The 27,514-nt window shown below is 34.4% G+C and overlaps 1 protein-coding gene across 1 annotated transcript in view; it reads left to right on the top strand.

The window, feature by feature from the left end:
* The first annotated feature begins 3,810 nt into the window (after window positions 1-3,810).
* The window catches only part of PDE8A (High affinity cAMP-specific and IBMX-insensitive 3',5'-cyclic phosphodiesterase 8A), a 142,109-nt gene continuing 118,405 nt past the window's right edge, over window positions 3,811-27,514 (top strand). Inside the window, exons 1-4 of the mRNA XM_051209972.1 lie at window positions 3,811-4,174; window positions 7,123-8,125; window positions 13,999-14,085; window positions 18,711-18,825. Coding sequence (XP_051075457.1) covers window positions 18,773-18,825 — 53 coding nt within the window. The 5' untranslated portion in view covers window positions 3,811-4,174; window positions 7,123-8,125; window positions 13,999-14,085; window positions 18,711-18,772. The remainder of the gene's footprint in view (window positions 4,175-7,122; window positions 8,126-13,998; window positions 14,086-18,710; window positions 18,826-27,514) is intronic.

Raw genomic sequence — 27,514 nt, forward strand, 5'->3', positions numbered from 1 at the left:
ATCCAGTTCAATATTAATGTGTATTCCGAAAAACAACCAAAGTCAAATAATGCATAAAAGTTAAATTTTGAAGACTCAACTATATGAAATCATATCACATCATCCCCTTGAAATTAAACATCATAAATTTCGCTTCAGCGTAACTTAAATGATTACGTAGTCAGTTGGTAAGATAAAACAAAAGTCAACTACTCCAATGTTCCAAGTAATTATTCAGTTTGAGAAGGGGTTTCGTGGAGGTTATAGTAATTTAAATAGTTGAAATTAAGAGTCAATTGAAGTTAGATCATCATGGAAATGCTGGAATAAATGGATGAGTGTTTTGTTTTGTTGTGACACTTCTCAGCATTGCACATCCACGACTCCGCCTAGCGGGATTCGAACACGAGCATTAACACCTCTAGATGCCTGATCAGTGGTCTAGTGGATAATCGTTCACGTAGGAGACTGATAGATCTTCGGTTCGAATCCCACGTGGTTGGATCGTGGATGCACACTGTTGAGAAGTCCTATACTTGGAATAAAACAACCATCTAGTGCTTCGAGATTTTCCATGATCGCCTAGATTCAATTGACTCATCATCTCAACTATTGAAATTATTCAGTGATTGTTCGTTAATCAAATATACATATTGACAAACAATCTGTCATTTGTTCTCATTATACAAAAATGAAGAGTCAATTTTGAGATTTACATACTTACAATTTACAGTTGAAAATGTGATAAACAAACTTGTTATTCACTAAGCAATTCATAACAACAAAATGAAGTTTCGTTTGTTTGTTTGTTTGTTTATTCGTTTGTTCAATTTTTCCGACTACAAAAGGAATGGAATCGAACAATCGGATACTAATTTAAATGTAAACAAGAAAAACAACATTCTGATGACAACTATGAAAATAACCGAAAAACAGAAGAAGAAGAAGAAGAAGAAGAAGAACAATTAAATAAATAAAGCAAAATTGATTTTATGAATATTTTATTTATTACTGTTAATAGTATTGTAGTGTGTGCTACTTAAATCGACATAAGTAGTATATAACATTAGTGAAGAACAGAATGTCTGGCAGCAGAGAGACAAGAGGATCGAACGGTGAAGAATGAAAACAGAATGCAAGTTGTATGAAAGTGCAAGAACAATGAAGTGTGAGTGGTTTTGAGACAATTGATGGATACTTTGCAAACTAAGCCTTTATAATATATAGTTCTCAGATTTTATTGAGATGCTGTGTAATTTTGGGCCCACATACATTCGATTATTCCCCACTGGTGTTCTGTTCACTGCAATAGTGTTTCTGTAAGTAACATTTATCTCTAACCCCTTATTATGAATTTAAAAAGACTACTAATGATAATTATCAGATTTTAATATTATACTAATCACTCAGTTGTCAATATAGAATCGGGCATAGAAGTGTAATGGGTAAACTGCCATATTCTTTTAAAACGACGAACTGAATAAGAAGAAAGATAGAAACATTGTTGTTGAGATCATAATGAGAAAGATTAAACATTAAAGAGATGGTTCAGAAATACAGAAAGAAAAGGTATGTAACGAGAAAAAGTGAAATTTATGATTGAAAGAATGAATGTATCTGCGGAATTAAAAACGATTCTGAGTTATGTAACTCAAAATCCCAACTGGTGGTTGCGAACAGTAACCAGGTAGTCTGTATTAAGCACTATGACTTACGAAAATGGTTAGTGGCTGAATGACCTGATACCTATCTTCGGCTTGATCATACCTAGCTTCTTTTCACTAACTCTTACATTAGAAATCTTGAACCTAGATTTAGGGATTCATTAGGCAAACGTAGCATATGCCTTAACTACATCAGTCAAAATGGGGGCAACGCCTCATGGGTACCCATGATATTAAAGTTGATGTCAAAGAACAGGTATCAAAGTGAGTCTGAGTGGGCGGAATCCTGTATATTACAGGAATAAAGTTCAAAAGCATGATTCACTGGAGATATACTCAATCGTTGCAGTCAACTTGGTGGGTATATCTCCTTTGGAATGCTTATGAACGACTGTAAATATTTCACAATAAATAACAAGAATGACAGACAAACATTTTTTGAAATTTTTTTTCGAATATTTGGATTCTAATGATTGTAATAGGGTTAACAGTTACATTGATCTAAGCCTCTACTCTGAAAATTGCATAAGATTTTGAATTAAAGCATTGCAACATGTGTTTAGATACTCATTCGGAAAATTTTTGAGATCATGAACCAATTGATGTTAGATCACCATGGAAAGCCTGGAAGCACTGGACGGCCATTTCGTCTCACTGTGAGACTCCTCAGCAGTGCGCATTCACGATCCCACTCACAAGATTCGAACCCAGGGCCTTCACTCTCGCGCGCAAACGCTTAACCTCTAGATCACTGAGCCGATCGGCATCCAGTGGTGTTACATTCCAACCTCAATCAATCCACGAAATTGCGTGACTATCTTCCATTGTACTGAGGTAGATACCTGTCTCTACCTGATACGGATCAGCTCCACTGAGAAATACCGATATTGCATAGAAAAAAATAAACGAACAGAACTTCTGATCACTGAAATTTCACTTTAAAAGTTTATCTTTATTATTTCCAATCCAACAACCTATAGTAAAATATAAACATGTTTGCGTGGAGGAATATATGCTACTAAAAAGTAATACTTTCTACAAACTTACATTTTGATCATGGTTAATGATATTTCAATAATTATAATGGAGAAATATTATTTTTTTCACTGGGTAAAATCATGGGTCAATTGAAGCAAGACCACCATGGAAAACCTGGAAGCACTGGACGGCCGTTTCGTCCTAGTATGGGACTCCTCAGCGGTGTGCATCCACGATCCCGCCCCCCGCGGGATTCGAACCCATGACCTGTCAGTCTCGCTCCAGGCGCTTAACCAACTAGGACAAAACGGCCGTCCAGTGCTTCCAGGTTTTCCATGGTGGTCTAACTTCAATTGACTCATGATTTCAACCAGTGAAGTTTCTAAAATCTCCACAAAACCCATTCTGGTATTATTTCTCCTACTGAATATATTTCATGAATCAGTGAAATAAATAAAACAAAATTTAACCGGAGATTACATAATATCATACTGAAATAATCAATAATTATTTTTATAAAATGAGACTTGGTATACACTGAGCGATAGTCACATTGAATTAATCGATAATTCTACACTTATTACACAGTTATAAGCTAGTTTAGTGTTATTTCTAATACTTGTTGAAGGTGTTCGATCAAAGATCTGTAAGTGTAATAGTTTACTGGTAAAATATAAGTACTAAATTCACTTGGTGTTGTTTATTTGTATCTTCTCATTGCAAATATTGCCGACATGAGACTTATCAATTGTAGTCTTAAATAACAATGGGAAAACACAAGTAAACAACACAAAGTGAATTTAAAACTTTATTGGGTTTAAGTCTCAGAGTGAACATCAACTGTGAGATGCAGCTACATTCAGTTGACGAGTTCCACTGCTAACCCCTATTCATCTTTGCTTATAACTCTGGTTCAGTTGTTTATTAAAGACAAAAATCATTCGAATGATTAATGATGTAATATAAAATGCTTTTCAGATTTAACCTCATTACAATAAACAATGAAATAAATATAATCCAGTCGATGGTTTATCTAATCAGATATAATCTTATTAAGAAATTATTTTGAACTATAAAAATATAACTCCGCCTGTAGCTCTTCTAAAGTTACTGCCGGTCCCAAGCCCGGGTAAAGGAGGAGGGTTGGGCATGGGGTTGGCGACCCCGTCCCGTAGAAAACTAACTCGCTAAAAAAACGCTTACCAGAAAAAATAATTCAAACCATTTTAACTCTGCCCTGGGAGTTGGAAGGTTTTCATTTAGAAGAATTATGACACTTCATGGTGAAAGCCGAGTTCCTTCGGAAGCCACGAGGCCGATGCCCCTTCTAACAACCAGATCAACAATTATTATAGGAACATGGAACGTCCGAACAATGTGGGAAACCGGGAAGACCAGTCAAATAGCAACGGAAATGAGGAGATACAAATTAGCAGTACTGGGAATCAGCAAAACCCATTGGACCCAAGCTGGACAACGAAGGCTAAATACGGGAGAGATGCTGCTCTACTCCGGTCACGAAGAGGAAAATGCTCCACATACTCAGGGAGAAAGTAAGTAAGTATTCAAATTATGAAAAAGAAAGTCATATGATCAAAGAAATATTGGTTAACAGAAGAGTTTTGCTTCTGATAAATACACCCTTAAGTATGTATAATGACAAAGATATACTACTTTTGAATTACTTCTTTAGATCTTACATAAACTTTATAATACTTCGATGGATTACAGAAATTCATTTTATTTCATTATGGCGCTCATAATGCCATCATATGTAAACATCATAATTATCATGTCTTTTTCTATCAGAATGAATCCAGTCAGTAGGGTAATAAAATTTTTTATATTATTCAAATGAATTTTAAAGAGATCAGTTAGAATCAGTTGTTTGTTACTTATGTAAATCAACTTTCCACTATGATATAACAAGCTTGAATCTTATTTCATCAAATGTTGTTTTGTTCTTTTTAATTGTCAGAAGCCCGGTAATATAAGGTAACCATTTTACAGGGTAAAAAACCTCTACTACTACTACTACTACTACTACTGCTACTACTACTGAATTCCCTTAATTCTTTAAAACAGTTTCTTTATTCTTTTATTCGTTTTTAGAAGAGGCTTTGAAACATTTAACAAAAAGAATAGTAATAATAACTTTCTTTATTCCTCCTCATCTATTTAACATGAATCCATTTAATAGAAACGTGTATAAATTAATAAACCCAATTATCAATGATGATATTCATTTATTTCGTTTGCTGTTTTTTTTTAAATGTTTGTCCTACGTGAATACAGAAAGATTCTAGTTTGTGATTTAATAAAATTTTAACAAAATTTTATTTATTTTATAATTTTAAAGTAACAAATGAGTTTTTAATGGAATATTCGATGAATAGTTACCAAGTAATTCTATTCCATTTATCGATTTCATAAGTAAGTGAATGTGTTATAACTTGTCAGTTGAATGCTACTTGTTATATCTGGTCGTCGTTGATTGTTCACAGTCATGGCACGTACGAAGCAGACTGCCCGTAAGAGTACAGGTGTGAAGGCTCCAAGAAAGCAGTTAGCTACCAAAACGGTAAGTAAGAGTGCAACAGCTACCGGTGGTATTAAGAAACCTCATCGTTATCATCCTGGAACAGTTGTCCTACATGAGATTCGTCGTTATCAAAAGTCGACCGAGCTACTAATACCCAAACTGCCCTTAGAGTGTTTGGTCCGGGAGATTGCGCAAAACTTGAGGACCGACCTTTGTTTTCAAAGCTCTGCAGTTTCTGCCCTTCAAGAAGCGAGCGAAGCCTATCTTGTTGGCCTTTTTGAAGACACTAACTTGTGCGCCATTCATGTCAAACGTATCACTGTTATGCCCAAGGACATCTAAAATACTATAAAAACCCTATATTTCTTGTACTAGAAAAAACCTTTGGAGTAAAGTGATTCCCGCATATTTTGCACCTTTTTCTCTCATGTTCAGGACTCTGTGTAGTTCTAGCTTGGAGGTTACGAGAATAGCTAAAGAATCGAATATAGCGTTCAATTAGCAAGACGTAACAGAATGTATAAAGTAAATTATTGTAATTAAATAAGAAGAATATACTTGTAGATATCTCAGTGAGTAGAAAAATTAAAATTTTCGGACATTTCGTAATTTAGTGTAAGCTACTTCTTCAGAGTTTAAATAGTACAAAGGAACAGCACGAGAATATCATATGTGGTCAAACAAAAAACAGGTTTGAACATGTCAATATCATGTCATATCGGTTAAAGTGATTTATAAGCGATATGTATGTAAATATATGTGTGTATATGTCCAAGATCAGGAGTGAAACAAATGTGACCTTTGCAGTGATGTGGTTATTAATTCTCTGAAGAAGTGTTTTAAACTGAGTCATACAAAGTCTAAAAGTTCCCATTTTTCTACTCATTGGGATTATTTCATTTCATAACAATCTACTCAATGCTCAATTTATTCAAAATTATCGAGTCAAACCTTGGTAATGATTACATACTTACTTACTTACTTACTTCTGTTACTTCCAATGGAGCATAGACCGCCGACCAACATTCTCCAACACATTCTGTCCTGGGCCTTCCTTTGATATTTGTATTGAAAATTCTGACTTAGGTGTCGGCTTACAGACAGTTGTTTTGAGTTATAGATGTTCTTCATTTGAGGATATGCTGATCTTGCCTTGTTGATCTGCGCCTTCACATCTATATCACATCCACCACATATGTAAAGGTTTTTACATCCTCCAAAAGTTCTCTTTATTCATTTTTTATAAATGTATGTTTAAAAAAGTTGTTCATTTTCCAAGACTTCATATTCAAGTTCTGTACAATTACATTTATATCAATGTCCTATTGTAATGAATAAGTTTGGTTAATTTTTCTTCCGGTAACCTATGTTTGATGATAACAGTTAGGACCAATTAATTATCCGTTCATTAAAAATCAAAGAGTATTGAATAGCTGCTTCGTTTTATTATGAGACTTGTCATCTAGTGAAATCCATAACATGACTGATAAAGTGATAGAATTCAATGCTATCAGGTCTCATGAAAAACATTTGACTTTCTAAATATCACATAATTAGGAATTTCAATAAATGTATGATAGAACAATGAGAAGACGGAGTTGATCTGAAAAATTTTTTTCAGATCAACTCCGTCTTCTCATTGTTCTATCGAAATTTATAAAAGGGACTAATTGCTTTAAATGTATGATAGATGAAAACAACTAGGCTCTGTTCAATGTGCTTAACTGGTAATCGTTTCGTACAACAGGTAAGATGGTTCATTTTTTTATTGTTTATTTCATGTAATCTCTACAATCAGTACATCTATTTTTAAACCATCATAGACAGTATTTTAACTTAATTACATATATATCTGATTATAGGAACCTTAGGAAGAGGCTAAGCAGACACTGAATATATCATTATTGTAAAATCATGTTTCTGTGGGTTTTTTTTAAGATATTTATTTATAATATGTAGGTAACATCACCATCAAGATGGATTAAACAGTAAAATCGTGCATGGAGAACAGCTGACAGACTCGCTCGAAGTAAAGACCGGTGTCAGGTAAGATTGCTTAATCTCACTCTTTCTCTTCTTCTTGGTGATCGACTGGATCATGAAGACGTCAGCATCTAAGGGGAAGCATGAGATAAAGTAGACATCTAGGATGCAGTTGGACGATCTAGACTTCACAGATGATCTGACCCTCCTATCGCACACACAACAACAAATGCAGGAATAAACGATCAGTGTAGCAGCAGTCACAGCAACAGTAGGTCTCAACGTACACAAAGGGAAAAGCAAGATTCTCAGATACAATACAACATGCACCAATCCAATCACAATTGATGGAGAACATTTGGAAGATGTAAACTTCTTTACATATTTGGATAGCATCATTAATGAACACGGTGGGTCTGATGCAGATATGAAGCCGTGGATCTCCAAAGCAAGAGCAGAATTTCTATAATTGAAGAATATCTGGAACTCGGAACAACTGTCTGTCAATCAACGCCAAGGTCAGGATTTTTAATACAAATGTCAAGACACTTCTACTGTATGGGGCGGAATGTTGGAGAACTACGAAAGCCATCATCCAGAAGATACAGGTGTTTATTAACAGTTGTCTACGCAAAAGGCTTCGGATCCGTTGGTCAGACACTATTAGCAACAACCTACTGTGGGACAGATCAAACCAGATTCCAGTGGAGGAAGAAATCAGGAAGAAGCACTGAAAGTGGATAGGACACATATTGAGGAAAGCACCCAACTACGTCACAAGGCACGCCTTCACATGGAATTCTCAAGGCAAAAGAAGGGGGAGAACAGGGAGAACAAAGAACACATTACGCCGGTAAATGGAGGCAGACATGAGGATAATGAAAAACAATTGGATATAACTAGAAAGGAAGACCCAGGACAGAGTGGATCGAAGAATGCTGGTCTGCAGTCTATGCTCCATTAGGAGTAATAGGATTAAGTAAGTAAAGTGATGTTGTCTAATGTTGAAGTACTGATCAAATTAAACTACTATCAGATGGGTTTTGTGGATATTATAGTAATTTCAATGATTAAGATCATGAGTCAGTTGAAGCTAGACCGCTATGGAGAATCTGTAAGCACTGGATGGCCGCTTCGTCCTACTATGGGACTCCTCAGCGCATCCACGACTTCGCCTCCTGCGAGATTCGAACCCAGGAACTACTGGTTTCGCGCGCGAGCACTTAACCACTAGACCATTGAGCCGGCATCCAACGGTGTTAATGTCTAACTTCAACTAATCCACCAAATTGAGCGACACATCCACCATTGTCTTCAGTCAGTTACTACCTTACAATTGACCTGGTTGAACTCCACTGATCACTACTTCTCACTAGAACTCCAGGATATACCTCATGAAGCCAGTCACTAATGAGCATATGTTGATTAATATCAGATGGGTTTTGTGGATATTATAGTAAATTGAACTAAGTTAACACTTGTAAGATTTATTGACGAAGACTTTAATCACACATGTATAAGTGTTAGTTTGACGAGCAACGTTTTATCAATGTACTAAAAAGTACCAAACAACATATTTAGTAAAGACGAATAGCTAAAGATTGTCTACAGTTGATTAATTATAAAAAACGTATCACAGTATAGATGAATTGTTATTATCTATGAAATGCGGAATGTGAATTTCAACTTACTCGCAACTCACCAGCTAAAGATCTTGATGTTAAAACTACAAATCATTCATTTTCAATTCAAAAACGAACATGATATCTATTAAACTATTGAGTTCAGATAGTAACTGACTTATTTAATGAGTTTAGATCAAATTTATACAAACTTGTTGTTGATAATAAAATCTTAAATGTAATCCATCCTGTAAAAGTTTATTATTCAAACAAAATAATAGATACTGACTCAGTTATCTAACATATAAGCGTTCGCACCTGAGATAGAAGGTTTTAAGTTCAAGTATTGCGACCAAAATCATGGATGCTAAGGAATCCCATAGTAAAACGAAATGTCTCTCCAGTACTTCCAGATTTTTATTCTTGCTCTAACTTACTATAATCTCTACAAATCTCACATTCTGGTCATAAAACATGAATACACACTGCTAAGGAATCCTACAGTAAAACGAAATGTCTCTCCAGTACTTCCAGGTTTTTATAGATGGTCTAATTTACTATAATCTCTACAAACCCCACCCCATTCTAAAAAGAAAAAAAAAGAAAAGAATAATCCATATAGAAAAAAAGTCTCTCATGTGAACTTATACAAAATAAGGTCAACCAAAAACAAGAAAAAAACAAGATTGAGTTCAACTTAAATGATGAAACAAAATAATTATCTTTTTCACATAATACCCCCCTTTAAGTTTTTCTTTTTTGTTTTTCAAAAAGTTTATTTTTTTTCTTCTTTATCTGATTTCTTTTTTCTCTGACAAAAACAAACAAAAAAAACAAACAAACGAACAAACAAACGAAAATGAAACTTAAACTTATTTGTCTTATTTTTTTTGGCTTTCAACTAAGTAAAATGTTCCCAATTTTATTCAAATTCAATTTCAAATTATACAAATGATTGATCATTGAATTGAATGGTATATTGAACATGTTTATTATTTCAATCTTCATTTATGGTTGATTGAATTCAATAAAGAGAATAATTAAATCGTTCTTTTTTTGTAAAATTATGTTTTATGGAAATCGTAGTAATTTCTACAGTGGAGATCTTGAGTCAATTGAAACTAGATCAATAGGGAAAACCTGGAAGCGCTGGATGGTCTTGCTTCAATTGACTCATAATCTGAACTATGAAAAATTACTACAATCTCAACAAAACCTCTTCTGATACTTATTATTATTATTAATGGCTTTATTCAATGTTATATTTTGGTAAAATATAGAATTCTCAGCACAGGGTATTTCAACAAGTTACTTACGCAAAAAAAGAAAAAAGGTTTAAAAAAACCCCGAAAAAACTAAACAAAACGACTTTAAATGTCTATCCACAACCATACTTATTCTGACCTCGAAAGATTCACCAAACGCCTTGCTAACTGCCTTCAACACTCTCCGCAATACAGAAAAGTCTTTTTTCAAAAGCCCGGAAAAGATCAATGGAGAACAGTAAAGAATAATGGGTAATATGCGAGAATTGACAAATTTTAAGAGTAAATGATGAGTAATCCCAAGAGCATGCAATCTCTTTATGTAATAAGTCAGACGGAAAACCTTCTTCGATAACAGAAAATATAAGAAGACCAAGAGAGATCAGAGGAAAAGGTAACACCAAGATAAATGACCTTCGACACCATGTTTATCAAAGAGTCCCCAATGGCACAAGCATTATGGGATCTCAAAATGGTGTTTAGATTCCATTCATGCCACATGCTAAAGTTAACAGCTTACTTTTTAGACGGATTAAGTATAAGACCATTACCAACAGACCAACAATCAATAGGAGACAAAAACTCATTCATTTCTGTGGGATGTAAGGAGGAAGAGATAGGCATGCATACAGTGAGATCATCCGCATATTTCACAAAAGTGTTTTCTGTGGGAGATGGCAGATCATACAGAAAAAAAAGAGAAAAGTAGAGGTAAAAGAACAGCTGCTTGTGGTACACTTTCATGAGACAGTGAAGACTCTGGACACTTTCCTCCAAATACAGTGTACTGTTCCCTTCCAGAGAGGTGGGGACATAGCCGGTTGGTTATCCAGCTGTCAGTATTTTACGCTGATTAACTTGTTAATTAAACGTTGTCTTGGTATAGAATCAAAAGTTGAAGTATAGTGCAGAAAAGCACATCGAACATACTTCTTACCCTTTTCTAAGTTGAACACTATACTGTGATGCAGAACAGCAACAGCATGTAAGGTGCTTCTTTTGCATCTGTAGGCAAACTGATACGGATCATTATGCTCTATTATCGCAGGCTGAAATGGAAGTATTAATAATTTTTCCATGGTTTTGATGAAGGGTGAAGTTATTGCAATAGGTCTAAATTTCACATTCCTATCACCAAATACTTTCTTTGGTACAGGGATTATCTTCATCATTCTCCACATTCTTGGTATGAGATTAGATGAGAAGGATCTGTTAAAGATAGTCGTGAATGGATAACACATTTCTTAAAAAGGAGGTTTGAGATAACATCAGGTCCCAAACATCGGGATGAATTAAGTGAATGGAGACATCTTCGGATATCAACATATGCTCATTAGTGACTGGCTTCAAGATATATATATCCTGGAGTTCTAGTGAGAAGTAGTGATCAGTGGAGTTCAAACAGGTCAATTGTGAGGTAGTAACTGACTGAAGACAATGGTGGATGTGTCGCTCAATTTGGTGGATTAGTTGAAGTTAGACATTAACACCGTTGGATGCCGGCTCAATGGTCTAGTGGTTAAGTGCTCGCGCGCGAAACCAGTAGTTCCTGGGTTCGAATCTCGCAGGAGGCGAAGTCGTGGATGCGCACTTCTGCCGATAACAGACTGATCAATTGCAGTCTTAAACCTCAATGGGAAGATACAAGCAAATTAATACAAAGTGACTGATAATGAAATCGCTGAGTCAAGAAGTTTAACACTAGAATACATTCTTGTTCATTTTGTTTTAGTAAAAATGAGTTTCTTGTTGTTATCAATCAATACTAAGCTTGAGTTATAAAAAGCTTTAAAGAATGTTTTCTAATGTGACAACAGTAACAATAACGGAGCGGATTCGGATGCATATAGCATACAATTCTCTTTGAACCTAGCACACATCAATAGCATTATACACTTTCCCATCAACCATGAAAGATCAGGCATCCCGTTTTCTAATGTAACCAGTAGAAATGCAGTATTTAAAATAACTAGAAATGAGTTATTTGAGGCACAATGGAGAAGGTAGAAAATTTATAGCTGATACATATCATATTCACCTTACAAAACACTAAGAATATCATTAACTGAATACACTTCTTGATATATAAATTTCAATGTCATTTGTTAACAAATATCATACACAATTGAAATAGTGGAACTTCAACTGGATTTTATACTGGAATTGTGCAAATGAATGTTATACTGAAGAAATGTCATAATGAATTGATATAACGGATGCTGGATGTTATACTGAACAAAAGTCCTACTAAATTATCACAAAAGAATATCATACTGAGCACATATTACAGTTGCATGAAACAAATTTGTTGGTTCGTCAAAGCTCTTGTCATCAGCTGTCAGTTGGTTAGTCAGCTACAACGTAGGACCAGGCACATATGTTTATCCGTTCAAGTTGCCATACCTCATTAACACAACTAGATGAATACCGGATTCATAAAAGTAGTTAATTCAAAGGTGGTAATATATAAAAGAAGGATTGCATATAAGGATATAGTACAGGAAGAAATAATTAGTTCGTAGAAAGAAAGATATGAAGCGATTTTAATCCCTTGGTTTAAGGGAAGACAGAGAGTGTATACACAGACACCATTGTGATCGATTCTGAGCCATGTCACCAAGAGTCTCCAACCATTGGTTACGATAGTCACGCAGACCCCAACCAAGTAGTCTGCATCTCCCAACATGGCTCAGACTAGAAGTTAGTGACTTCAAGCACTGATGCCACGTTTTGCTTTGGCCACTACCTTTCCAGAGATCAAAACTTGAACATTTAAATTAAATGCTAGGTGATTTTCCATTACATTAGTGAACTGAACTTGAATAGTTTATATTTATGAATTCCGTTTTCCATCGACTTATGTTTGAAAATGTAACATGAGTAGAAAGAAAGATAGAAAGAAAAAGATTTTATATTTTGATTCCACCGTGACCAGTGAAGTTCAACCTTGTCTATTGTATAGACAGTAACTCACACTAAAGACAATAGTGGACGGTGACCCAATTTCGTGGATTGGTTCAAGTTACACATTAACACCATTGGAAACCGGCTCAATTGTCTAGTTGTTAAACGTTCATGAGCCAGATAGATAAATCCTAGGTTCGAATCCCACAAGGTAGGATCGTGGATGCCTGCTACTGAGAAGTCCTATAGTACGTCAAAAACGACCATCCAATGACTCCAGGTTTTTCATGATGGGTCTAGCTTTAATCGACTCACGAATTCAACGATGAAATTGAATAGTTTATAATTTTGAATTTCCTTTTTCATTGACTTATGTTTGAAAATGTAACATGAGTAGGAAGAAAGAAAGAAAGAAAGAAAGAAAGAAAGAAAGGAAAGATCGTTTATTTTAATTTCGAATTCATCAAGTAGCTTTTATCTTCTTTCTTTTTAAATTATTATTTTCTTATTGTTTCTAACTGCATTTTCTTATTTGAATAATTTTTTTTTCAATTTTATATCTGATTAGCCTAAATCAATAATTATTTTAGTATCTGAGGTCTATCAAATGATTAGTAGTAGTATAGTTGTCTAAGTAATATAAATAACTTAAATTTTATTTTAAATTCTTGTAGCCAAAAGCTATGAATGAAGATATTACATGGTAAATTTTTCTAACATTGAAAATCAAGTCATACAAAGTATCAGTTTGGGGGTTGTCGAGATTGTTACGTTTTTGATTGAGGCGTCCATGATGCTGCCTGCGGGATTCGAACCCAGAACTTTCAGTCTCGCGCGCGAACGCTTAACCTACTGGACCACTGAGCCGAAAGGTTAATGTCTAAGATCAACCAATGCAGTCAATCATGGTATAAAATCAATCGGTTCATGATCTCAATCAAAAATCATACAGAGTAGTTTGTATCACTCATACTCTGTTTATTGAGTATGATATATTTATCAAGAAATCATTATAGTAATTACAATGATAACTATTTGGATTATTGTAAATTTTGTTACAGAACGAAATCCATAGCATTACATGTGCAATCTTGTGATAAGTGTCTGTGATGACGGACCACGGGTGAACTGGAAGAAGCTCTAAGAAGGTAAGAAAGAGCTGAAGATATTCAATCCAATCATTTTTTTAAAGAATATTCCAGAAACTCTACATGTAGCTCCCTTATTGGATAACTGCTAATAACCTTCTGTATATGAATTGGATAACTATAATGATAATTTCATTTTTTTACTGAGAACTATAAATACTTGACAGTTTTTTTAACCATAAATTGACACTGTTTGGAATAGCATTCCTTTCACTTGTCTTCTGTCTTCACATTTGCGACTTGAAGGGTTCTATCGTTCGAGTGCTCTAGTTGTATGTGGTATTTTAAGAAACTAAGCTCTAGATATAACATTTTCATTTTGCCATACATTGTAACTGTGAGAAATCATGTTTTTTTCTCAATAGTCAATACCTACCATTCATTTTCAAAGGTGAAGGTTTTTAATCAGTTAAAACGTTATAACTTTTACTTTCTATCCGTCAGGTATTCATTATATGATTTCAAACATATTCGTCTCTCATTGTTTTTGAAGGAAAAACACAGAGAAGAATATGGCAACAAGTTCAGTATTTTGGTCTAAGATATACACTATTTTCAGTATATTAATGGATTATAAGCCGTTCGTATTAGTGGGTGAGTACACACATTTAGGATTCGCAATTATTTAGATCAAACACATTCAAGAGAGGAATGTTTACTCTATTATTCACATAGTTGTTAAAAAGTTAATCCGAACTTTTGACCAAGGGGACATGACTCTCACTTGATAACCAAACATTCACTTCACTGGGCGAATATATTACATGGTTCAAATACACTCAACGTTTTCGAAATATTCCTAGAAAATTCGAAATGCCAAATTATTAAGTACTTCCTTCATCTGACTAATCTGTTTTTAATGTTATGGCTTATATTAGTTTTATTTCAAGTTAACTGGTGACATTTCAAATATATGTTAGTGGTGGAGTTTCGATTTTTAGGATGGGCTGTTTAATCATAAGACTTTCATCATTTTTCTAAACAACATCATCAGCATGCACTTCAAGTAGAAGTGAGGTATTTGAGTTTTTCACATACAACTGACAGCTTGTACTATAAACCTTGATCGCTTCGTTATCTGTAGTTTTGCTAAATATGAACATACAACGTTTCTCATCCCACTTTCTAGGGTTCAAATGTCGAAAATTGAGAAAGCCTAGAAATTACCTGAAAAACGAGTAACTTGAGAGTTCGATGCACAGTTCTGATAGGAACAATTTACTAGTAGTTGCATTGCAACCATGAAGAGCTTTATAGTGGTGTAGAAAATTGAATTAGTTCTTACTAAGATCCTGGATTTAGATAAAAACCAAAAACCGTTCAGTTCGTAATGTTACTGACAAATTTTCGACGATCATGACAAACACATTATATATATATATATATATATATATATATATATATATATATATATATATATACTCAGGTATAGAACAGATAAATCTATCAACGATGTTAAAAGATGTCTGTTTACTGTTGTGAACTGACAGAAGTCAAACACGCAATTCATTACATATCAGTTCGGTAGTTTGATGGTTTAGCGATTACAGTTAAACATAAAGATCTCAGTTTCTATCATTGATAATATCATATATACCTGCTTCTAATGAAATCTAAGAAGAAACAGTTTTCAAATAGATCTCGATTCTTAATCATTGTTTTACTAAAATCTGTCTAGGTTATAAAGTGTAAAATAAAATAATCCCCACAAACTTCTAATCCATTTCATAGATTTTTGTAAGCAATGATGGATGGTGGCTAGCAGTGGAATCCAAAACGCGCGTTTCGTCCTAGCCACTATCCACAAAAAGCTTGTGAATTATGGCAATATCGAGGCATACGCACAGTATGCACATATGCCAATAACAGACTGATCAATTGCAGTCTTAAACCTCAATGGGAAGATACAATCCATACAATGCCAAGTGCATTTCATAGATTATTATGTTAATTAATTAAATACAATGAAATTGTTCAAGTATTAAATTTTATTTTACCCAATTGATTAACTAGAGAAAATTGTTCATAAGCATCTTTTCAACAACGAAAAAACAATTTTTTTCCTTGTTCCCATGACATACTTTCAAATTATAAATCATTATTTGTTTATATGTTGACATTTGAGTTGTTTAAATTGATTAATTAAATAATCGATTCTAAGCGGTTTATTTAAAATGTGAATAGATATGCATATAAACAATCAATAAAATGAAGATGTTGAATATTAACATTTTTGGATAAAACTAAATTCAGTTGTCATAGATGACGATATTACTTAAATTAAATAAATAATCGATATCATTTAAGTTGATAACTGGGTTACTTTACTTATTCATCATATTACAGTATCCCTAACACATCTGGACATCCTCTTTAACACCTACTTAAGCTTAGTCTCGACACCAACCTAAGGGGTAACACCCAGAAGTTGGAGATATAACATAGCAGAACGGACTGTAGACACAGCTTCTACTACTTAGAAGTTGTCAAATGCTGGAATTCGCTGCCGGCTGAGCTAGTCCCAGGAGTCCTTTAAGAGAAAACTTGATCTATTCTTAAGGTCTAAGGATATTATCATACTATGGTTTACCAATTTCTTTCTCTTCTTTTATCGTTAATATACCTAGGTTCCTGCCTGGAGTTATTCGTGTTCCTTTGCTACTAGACACAAAAGTCTTGTTAAGCGAAAGCTTCTTCTATTCCGTCCATGTCTGATAAAGTATACTAACTCACCTTAGCGAGTTCAGCGTGTGGGAACAAAATTAGTGAAGGGTGTTTTTAAACTCTCTTACGATGAGTGTTTTAAATACCTAGACCTTTCCCTTTTTCGTATCGTAGGACGCGAGGCGACCTCAAACTGGCATTTCGTATCTTTAATTATGATTTAAGTGTTAATATGATTTATCTTTTAGCTACTTCCAGCACTAATAACCTCCGACGTCATAGCAAGGAGTTTCACGAACCAAGATCTAATAAACTTAAAGTAGGGTCTCATTTTTCTCATCCAGTAGTTAATGACTGAAACGCTTTACCCGAACTAGTGATATCAGCCACATGAGTGAATATTTTCAAGGAGAAGTTGGACCTTTACTGGAAGACAATCTGTCAGGACTAACATATGTTTACCAACCTACTAACTTTATCACTGAAGACTGAAGACATGGGAATTCTATAAATAGTGAGCACTGACTTGAAATGTATAACGTGTTGCAATTTTGTTATCTCACTATTTGTGTTAAAATCGTCAGTTTCATTAGACCTACCCTTTGTATTTACACTAAAAATATGAGGCTGCTTTCAGTAAATTGGACTAATGTACAAATATCAGTATAGGGGTTGTGAAAATCATTAGGATTTTGATTAAGATCATGAACCGATTGATGTTGGAAACCTGAAGGCACTGGACGGCCGTTTCATCCTATTGTGGGACATTTCATAATTCATTCAACTGTATCATATTTTTTCTCATATACTGTTAATATCAAGAATTTGAAAAAAACAAACTATTCAATTCACAAATGATAATTGTGTGATTTTCTCATCTTGTAGAAAACTCTTTCAACTAACTGTTTAAATAACACTTCGGAACATTTTGTAAACATTATAGTTTATGAGGTTTCTTTTAATATCTGCCTCCAATTCCCCGAGTTTATTGAATATAATCATAAAAAGTGTAAGGCAGTTACAATAATAAGGAAATGGAAGGCGGTTGGGCATAATAGTGAAATGACTAAATTTAGTGTTTGTACTACAGTAATCTGTAATCCTTGCTTAACACTTGATGAGTACATACAATTTCTATTTTCTTTTATTGTTTGGCTTAACAATGTAAAACAAACAAGGATATTTACTGTAATATTTATCAAGTCAAAAAATAGATGACACAACTGTCTTGGTAGGCCGCTATCTATACAGTTTTACTGTAACTGAAATGGATTGTGTCAAGATTAGTTGAATTTACAGGTTGAACTCATGATATCCTTCTGTGGCTGACTGATTGAAATCAGAGTTGGTCCAATGAGGCTATTGATCAAGTATTCACTGCATGATTCAATTATCATAAACTTAATCCTTGGTCATGACGTGGATATACACTATTGAAATCAATCTTATTAAGATGACACAACTGTCTTATATTCCCTGACTTACAACATAATACTGCAGTGAACAGAACACCAGTGGGGAATAATCGAATGTATGTGGGCCCAAAATTACACAGCATCTCAATAAAATCTGAGAACTATATATTATAAAGGCTTAGTTTGCAAAGTATCCATCAATTGTCTCAAAACCACTCACACTTCATTGTTCTTGCACTTTCATACAACTTGCATTCTGTTTTCATTCTTCACCGTTCGATCCTCTTGTCTCTCTGCTGCCAGACATTCTGTTCTTCACTAATGTTATATACTACTTATGTCGATTTAAGTAGCACACACTACAATACTATTAACAGTAATAAATAAAATATTCATAAAATCAATTTTGCTTTATTTATTTAATTGTTCTTCTTCTTCTTCTTCTTCTTCTGTTTTTCGGTTATTTTCATAGTTGTCATCAGAATGTTGTTTTTCTTGTTTACATTTAAATTAGTATCCGATTGTTCGATTCCATTCCTTTTGTAGTCGGAAAAATTGAACAAACGAATAAACAAACAAACAAACAAACGAAACTTCATTTTGTTGTTATGAATTGCTTAGTGAATAACAAGTTTGTTTATCACATTTTCAACTGTAAATTGTAAGTATGTAAATCTCAAAATTGACTCTTCATTTTTGTATAATGAGAACAAATGACAGATTGTTTGTCAATATGTATATTTGATTAACGAACAATCACTGAATAATTTCAATAGTTGAGATGATGAGTCAATTGAATCTAGGCGATCATGGAAAATCTCGAAGCACTAGATGGTTGTTTTATTCCAAGTATAGGACTTCTCAACAGTGTGCATCCACGATCCTACCACGTGGGATTCGAACCGAAGATCTATCAGTCTCCTACGTGAACGATTATCCACTAGACCACTGATCAGGCATCTAGAGGTGTTAATGCTCGTGTTCGAATCCCGCTAGGCGGAGTCGTGGATGTGCAATGCTGAGAAGTGTCACAACAAAACAAAACACTCATCCATTTATTCCAGCATTTCCATGATGATCTAACTTCAATTGACTCTTAATTTCAACTATTTAAATTACTATAACCTCCACGAAACCCCTTCTCAAACTGAATAATTACTTGGAACATTGGAGTAGTTGACTTTTGTTTTATCTTACCAACTGACTACGTAATCATTTAAGTTACGCTGAAGCGAAATTTATGATGTTTAATTTCAAGGGGATGATGTGATATGATTTCATATAGTTGAGTCTTCAAAATTTAACTTTTATGCATTATTTGACTTTGGTTGTTTTTCGGAATACACATTAATATTGAACTGGATGTTATTGAAGAAGATGCGTTTGTCAAAGAAATATGAGTACGTCTTATTGTTATAAATTCGACAAGTCGTCATTTTATGTGTTGATGAACTAATGCTGAATTTGTGCCAATATTGTCTATGTCATCCTGCGATATGAGAAAACAACAGTTTCGTAACAAACACGAAAAATTCTAAAACTTTAATAAGGATTTCTAGGTTCTTCCCTACTAAGTCTGTTTTCATGAAACGTTCATACTTTGTCAACAACCACACTTTTTATTTGAACAACTCATTTGGCTGGTGAATTCAGTCAAATGCCTAACTTCCACCTTAATACTGTGGATGTATCTGTGATGTTTGATTAATTAGTAATCGGACGGAAAATGGTAGCGTAAAATCATGAATGGATCAAGTTATATAAATGTATCTTTGAATGCTGGCTCATTGATTTAGAAGTTAAGCATTGGAGAGCGAGTCCGAAGGTGTTGGGTTTGGTTACTACTGCACGAGGGTTCGTGAATGCTCACTGTTGAAGCATATCATACTATGACTAAACAGACGCCGGAGATTCAAGATTTTCAGTAACGATTTAATTTAGATGGATTCAGATTAATTCAATTAGTTTCACAACACGATACTGACAACAAATTACTAAAAAATAACTATTTTTGCATTTCCAAACATTGTACTACTGAAATAACTACTCAATAGACATGAGTGTATTTCAAATTGTAACTATGGACTTCATAATTGATCTTTTATTCGGACGAAATTAATCGTTATACAACAACTAATTTCATCAAAAGTGTATTTATCAATGATTGATTTGTCGAGTTCAATAAATAATATACAATCTTTTAAGAAATTTTTAATGTAACTCACCAGTAGTTAGAAAATTAATGAAAACATTTACACAAAATGTGATCTAGATTAAAAGCTGTTTATCAGTATACATAGAGATAACTCAAAATCATCTTGCCACTAGTGACGGTCTCCGAGAAGTATTTGTTGGAGTTCTAGTGAAAAGCAGTGACCAGTGACGTTCAACCGGGTCTGTTGTGACAAAATAAATCACTGAAGAAAATGATGAACATGTCGCTCAATTTGGTGGATTAGATGAAGTTCGACATTAACATCAATGGATGCCAGTTCAGTGGTCTATTGATTGAGCGTCCGTGCGCGAGACCGACAGTTTTTGGTTTCGAATGTCACGAAGCGGAGTCGCGGATGCGCACTACTGCGGAGACCCATACTAGGAGGAAACGGTCATCCAGTTATTCAAGGTTTTCCATAGTAGTCTAACTTTAATTGACTCATGAATTCAACTATTAAATTACTATAATATCTACAAAACACCACTCTGATTGTAACTTTAAATAAGACTCAGAATAAACCAAATAATCAATAATTCTTAGCATATCTAGTTTTTTTGTCAAATTTATCCCATTTCATAATGAGACTAATCTTTTAATCATATGAAATCACCATAAGTCTATCTAAATCCATATTTCATGTACTAAATTCATTAAGAAGAATGTAGTGAGATGTATATAGTGAATGTAACTTGTTGAAAATGAACAAAAACAAGCGAACTAAACAAACATTTTCAATGTCCACCTTGTTATTTTTAATATAACAAGGTATTCCAAGTAAATAATCTGTTGTTTGAATAGGAAATATGTTTGTTCTGTTACAGTTAATTTATATTTCATGCTCACAATATGATTTTTTTAAATTGATATCATGAAGCGATTGACGTTAGACCACCGTTGGGAACCTGAAAGCACTGGACGGCCGTTGCGTCCTGTTGTAGGACTTCTCAGTAGTGCGGATCCACGATCCCATGATGTGGGATTTTAACCCAAGATCTATCAGTCTCGCACGCGATCACTTAACCTACTGGACCGCTGTTGCGGCATCCAATGGTGTATATGGTGAATGTGAATTGTATAAAAGAGATTAATACATTAACAATTAAGGTAATTTATTTGTTATATATTCTGTTCATATAAAGAGGTTTATTGATCGGCAGTGACAACTAGTAAAAAAATATACATAAACATAATAAACATTTCTGAATATTTAGATCTTGTTAGTTAATAGCTGTCTATAATTGGATAAATTAAGATCACAGTAAATTGTTAAATTGTAATTTTAATAGTCGAGATCATGAATCAGCGTGGAAAACCTAGAAGTATTGTACAGCCGTTTCGTCCTATTACGGGGCTCCTCTACAGTGCGGATCCGCGACCCCGCTTCGCGAGACCCGAACTCAGGACCTATCGGTCATGCACGCGAACGCTTAACGTTTATTCCGTTGAGCCAGCCGGCATCCAACGTTGTTAATGTCTAACTTCAACTATTACACGAAATTGAGCGACATATTCATCATTGTCCTCAATGAGTTGCTAACTGACAACAGACCCGGTTGATTTTGATGGAGTTTTGTTCTCTGGGTTGGATGGTTTGGTCTTGGAGCTTTCATCGTTCTTCTGAACGACATCATCAGCAAAAACTTCAGACCAAACCATCCAGCTCATAGAACAAAACTCCATCAAAATCATCCACCTGAGCTACAAATCTTATCCACCAGACCCGGCTGAACTCCACTGGTCACTGCTTCTCACTAGAATTTCGGAAAATACCTCTTGAAGGCAGTCACTAGCGAACATATGTTGATTGATATCACAAGGGGTTTTGTGGACATAATAGTAATTTGTTAATAGTTGAGATCATGAATGCTTGGTTCGAATCTCACGAGGCGGATTCGTGGATGCGCAATGCTGAGAAGTTCCACAATAAGACGAAACGGCCAACCAGTGCTTCCAGGTTTTTCATGGTGATCTAGTTTCAATTGACTCATGATCACAACTATTGAAATTACTATAATATTCATAAAAACTCCTTCTAATGTTAAATTGTAATTATAAATGTTTGCCATTAATCATAAACGACTTTTTATTAACTGATGTGTTCAAAAACTAATAAGACTGGGAAAATCAAGTTTTTACTTCGACACTGTAGTGAAATATACAAGGATTCATACAAATGATTTGAAAATTTTAGTGATTTTCAAAGAGTTCTCTTATAATCTTATCACTTTAATATATAATTATGTAACAGTTTAATTAGTTAAGTTACTACATTACATACTAGGACAAAATGGTCATCCAATGCTTCCATGTTTTCCATGGTGGTCTAGCTTTAATTAACTCATGATTTCGACTCATAGCAACTCACGTGCAATTGAGTTTGTTCACATTTAATTCGGTTTAGTAATTTTGTTAACTTATTAATGAACTGAATCATCCATAGAACAACAACTTATCTATATCATTGTATCTTTATTATTATTATTGTTGCGAATGTATGAACATGTATGCTTGAGCATTGCTTACTGCCTATGCATTTATTCACGCTACTAGCCTTACTACTAACCGCTTAATTGACTCGATGTTTCATTCGTTTCACTATTTTTTACATATATGTCCATGTTATTCACGTTCATTGATCTCTCTCTCGCTTACTCATACTCATATTCGCTGACTCACTTGCTCGCTCGCTTGCCTGCTTGCCTTTCGGCACAACTCTTTCATGCTTGTTTAACGCACATGTAATTTTGGATATCTGTGTGGGGTTTCATAATAAACGTAATCAACACTTCGTATTCACATTCCGATTAATATACCGTTGGGGCGTTATCTAGGGATGGTTATCAAGACGAACTGTATACGAAGTTTCAGGATTATATTGAATACCGACCACCACAAACTATTGAAATTACTCAAATCTCTACAAAACCCCTTCTGATATTACATTTTTACTTACTTACAACAGTTACTCCCTTGGAGGGACATAGTTATATTGTAATAATTATCTTATTATATCAATCTATTATGTATTCATCGTCGTTAATAAAGAATCAACCGAATAATTTGAAAGAAATTTCAATATTCAAACATATCTTGAACATATATTTATCAATAGATTCATCATTATAATCCATTTGTATGCTTATGATAAATCTATTTGATTTGTATCTTCACCTATAATCATTTATATTTTATAAATGTCACCAATTCTTTTCTTTCTTTAATGTCACTCAGTTGCTACTTTCATCCTAGTATAGCACACCTTAGCAGTGTTCATTCACCATCCAGGATCTATCAATGCTTCCAAATTTTCTATAGTGGTCCAAGTTCAATGGATTCATGAATTCAATAATAAACTTACTACTTTCATTCAATTTATACTTAGATAAGAGGGAGTTTCCTCACACACACACACACATACACACACTCTCTCTCCAATATTTCATTTCATTTGATCATTTCATATTATTACCAATGATATTCATGATCATTAAACTAGATTTACTCTTGTATTATTTACTTATTTACGCCTGTTACTCCCAATGGAGCATAGGCCGCCGAGCACCATTCTCCAACCCACTCTGTCCTCGGCCTTCTTTTCTAGTTCCATCCAATTCTTGTTCAATTTTCTCATGTCTATTTCCATTTCCCGGCGTAATGTGTTCTTTGGTCTTCCTCTTTTCCTTTGACTTTGAGGATTCCATGTGAGGGCTCGTCTTGTGACGCAATTGGGTGCTTTCCTCAATGATTGTCCTACCCACTTCCAGCGCTTCTTCCTGATTTCTTCCTCCACTGGAATCTGGTTTGTTCTCTCCCACAGTACATTGTTGCTAATAGTGTCCGACCAACGGATCCGAAGCCTTTTGCGTAGACAACTGTTAATAAACACCTTTATCTTCTGGATGATGGCTTTCGTAGTTCTCCATGTTTCTGCCCCATACAGTAGAACTATCTTGACATTTGTATTAAAAATCCTGACCTTGGCGTTGATTGACAGACAGTTGTTCCGAGTTCCATATATTCTTCAATTGTAGAAATTCTGCTCTTGCTTTGCCGATCCGCACCTTCACATCTGCATCAGATCCACTGTGTTCATTAATGATGCTATCCAAATATGTAAAGAAGTTTACATCTTCCAAATGTTCTCCATCAATTGTGATTGGATTGGTGCATGTTGTATTGTATCTGAGAACCTTGCTTTTCTCTTTGTGTATATTGAGACCTACTGTTGCTGGGGCCGCTGCCACACTGGTTGTCTTCTCCTGCATTTGTTGTTGCGTGTGCGATAGGAGAGTCAGATCATCTTTGAAGTCTAGATCGTCCAACTGCATCCCAGATGTCCATTGTATCCCGTGCTTCCCTTCAGATGTTGATGTCTTCATGATCCAGTCGATAACCAGGAGAAAGAGAAAGGGTGAGAGTAAACAACCTTGCCAAACACCGGTCTTCACTTCGAACGACTTTGTCAACTATCCTCCATGAGCGATTTTGCAGTGTAGTTCATCATATGAGTTCTGTATGATATTGACCATCATCTGACGCACGCCTTAGTGTCGAAGAGGTTTCTACAGTGTTGTTCTGTCCACGCTATCAAATGTGTTTTCGTAGTCAATGAAGTTGATGTAGAGTGATGAATTCCATTCAATTGATTGTTCCACAATGATCCGTAGAGTTTCGATTTGGTCTGTACACAATCTATCCCTACGGAATCCTTCCTGTTGGTCACAAAGTTGGACGTCTACGCAGTCCTTCATCCTGTTTAATAATACCCTGTTGAAGACTTTTCCCGGTATTGAGAGAAGAGTGATGCCCCTGTAGTTATCACAGTTGCTGAGATCGCCTATCTTCTTTCTCTTGTATACCACTTCTTTTTCCATAGTTGCTGTTTATTTTAACATAAAAATAATCATAGTAATAATAATTTTGGCATTTTCACTTTTTTCTATCCCATATCCGATCAATCAATATGTCTATCATAATACATATCTATATATATATCGATTGTATAAAAGAGAAAAGAATGTTTTTACAACGGAAGTGAATCGTTTTGTTTGTTGTTGTGCTTTTTTTCTGTTTTTTTTTCTACTGAACGTCGGTTACTTTTTTTACTATTATTATTATTATCACTTTCGTAGTGAACATACAATTGGTTAATAAAATTTATCTTAATTAGTAATCATGATCAATTTGATGTAATTTCAAGTTGATTCTTTCAACAACAAAATAAAAACATAAACTGATTTCATTATTTTGTAGACAATTTAATTACTTACTTATGCTTATGACACCCAATGGAGTATAGACCGCCGACTAGCATTCTCTAATCCTTTCTGTCCTGGGCATTCACCTCTAGTTAAATACATTTGTTGTTTATTCTTCTTATGTATATTTCTGTTTGTCGGTGTAATGTGTTCTTTGGTTTTCGTCTTCTCCTTTGACCTTGAGGATTCCAAGTGAAGATTTGCATTGTGACGCATCTTGGTGCTTTCCTTAATATATCTCTGTTATATCCCGATGTGAATAATGAATGGTAACTTTTGGGATCCATTTATGGACCATTATTATACGTATATTTTTATCGTATAATTGATAAATAACTCAACTATTCATATTCATGTCCCTCTTATTATGAGCTTTATTTCGACCTATGAACTATTATTATACGAGTTACCATTCTTGAATTATGTCCTGTCTATTAATTACTACCTCCCTCATTCACAGACACATTTGGCCAAATCTTGCATAAATGTTGTTTCCTATTTTATGGTACGATGTGGTCTGTTAGGTTGGTATATAAACCTAGTATGTTTGAAATACAGGATCCATATCGCAGAGGCTGAGATTGGTGTTCTGGACTTAACTGGCTGAGCTAGACGGTAAGCAAGACCGATAAATAATCTAGACTGCTCGTACGGGTCAAGTAGTAATCAATATTATTTCCAGTAGTAAATTAACTAATTTTCAAAAGTTTCACAATCTGGTTCAATAATCTAAACGTATCACACTCAGTAATGATGCATAGAATTTCGCTGGAATTCTTGTTGCACAGTGATGAGAACTTATAAAGTGAAAATAAACTGTTATTCAGTCAATACTGATTTTATTGATATGGAATATTAGTTCTTACTTTGCAGATTATATTATGAAAGACAATTAACTAGGACAGTGAAAACCAGGAAATGATGAACAAGTATACTATTGAGCAGTATGGAGCCGCTCAAAATTACTCATCTGGGGAATTAACCAGTAATAGAACTTTTAACCATCATGAATTGTGACTGGTATTTAACTTCCAGATCACTGAATTAACATCTGTTGGTGTATATTTCTGATTTAAATTGACCAGCGATATTACAAGATGAACATTTATTCTCACTGATGACACATATAGCACACCGTACCGATATCTCGTAATGGGAATTACTAAACATTTGAATCATTATTCATTAATATATCGTTGTATAAATGATTAACTTTCCATTATGAATGTCAAAACAATCCCATTGTATGGAGATTACACTTGGAGAACTACAAAAAGTATCATCCAAATCGGACAGATATGTACAAACGGTTAGACACACTATATATTCCAGATACACCATCGACAACAACCTATTGCGACAAAGAACAAACAAGCTTCGACATGAGGAAATAATCGAACTCTGTCATGAGCCAGCCCTCTACTTAGAATTCTCAGGGCAGAAGGAGAAAAGGAAGATCAGTGAACTTATTGTACTGCGAATCAAAGTCAGACATAAAAAAAACAAATAGCACTTGAAAATAAATGGAAAAGAGAGTCCAGAAAAGAGTTGATTGTAGATCTCAGGTCGGTGGCATATTTTCTACGGAAATCAAAGGCGTAAGTGATCAATTTGTTACAAGCATAAACCAAAATACACTAACTAACAACAAATTCTGAATAATTTCCAGAAGCGGTTAACAAGTATCAAATCAAATAAAGAACTGTCTATAATTCAAAACATTCTAGCAGTCATATAATGACAATCTGCTATTCATAAATTCATTTATTTGACTCGTTCAGGTGTGTAGGATCGGACGTTCTAATAGGGATCTGTTATAACTGTGAAAAAATAATGCTGCTGATTAAGGGGGTAGCGAATTATTGATCAGACCA

This window comes from Schistosoma haematobium, chromosome 1 (genome assembly GCF_000699445.3).
Source record: "Schistosoma haematobium chromosome 1, whole genome shotgun sequence".
NCBI classification, from domain to species: Eukaryota; Metazoa; Platyhelminthes; class Trematoda; order Strigeidida; family Schistosomatidae; genus Schistosoma; species Schistosoma haematobium.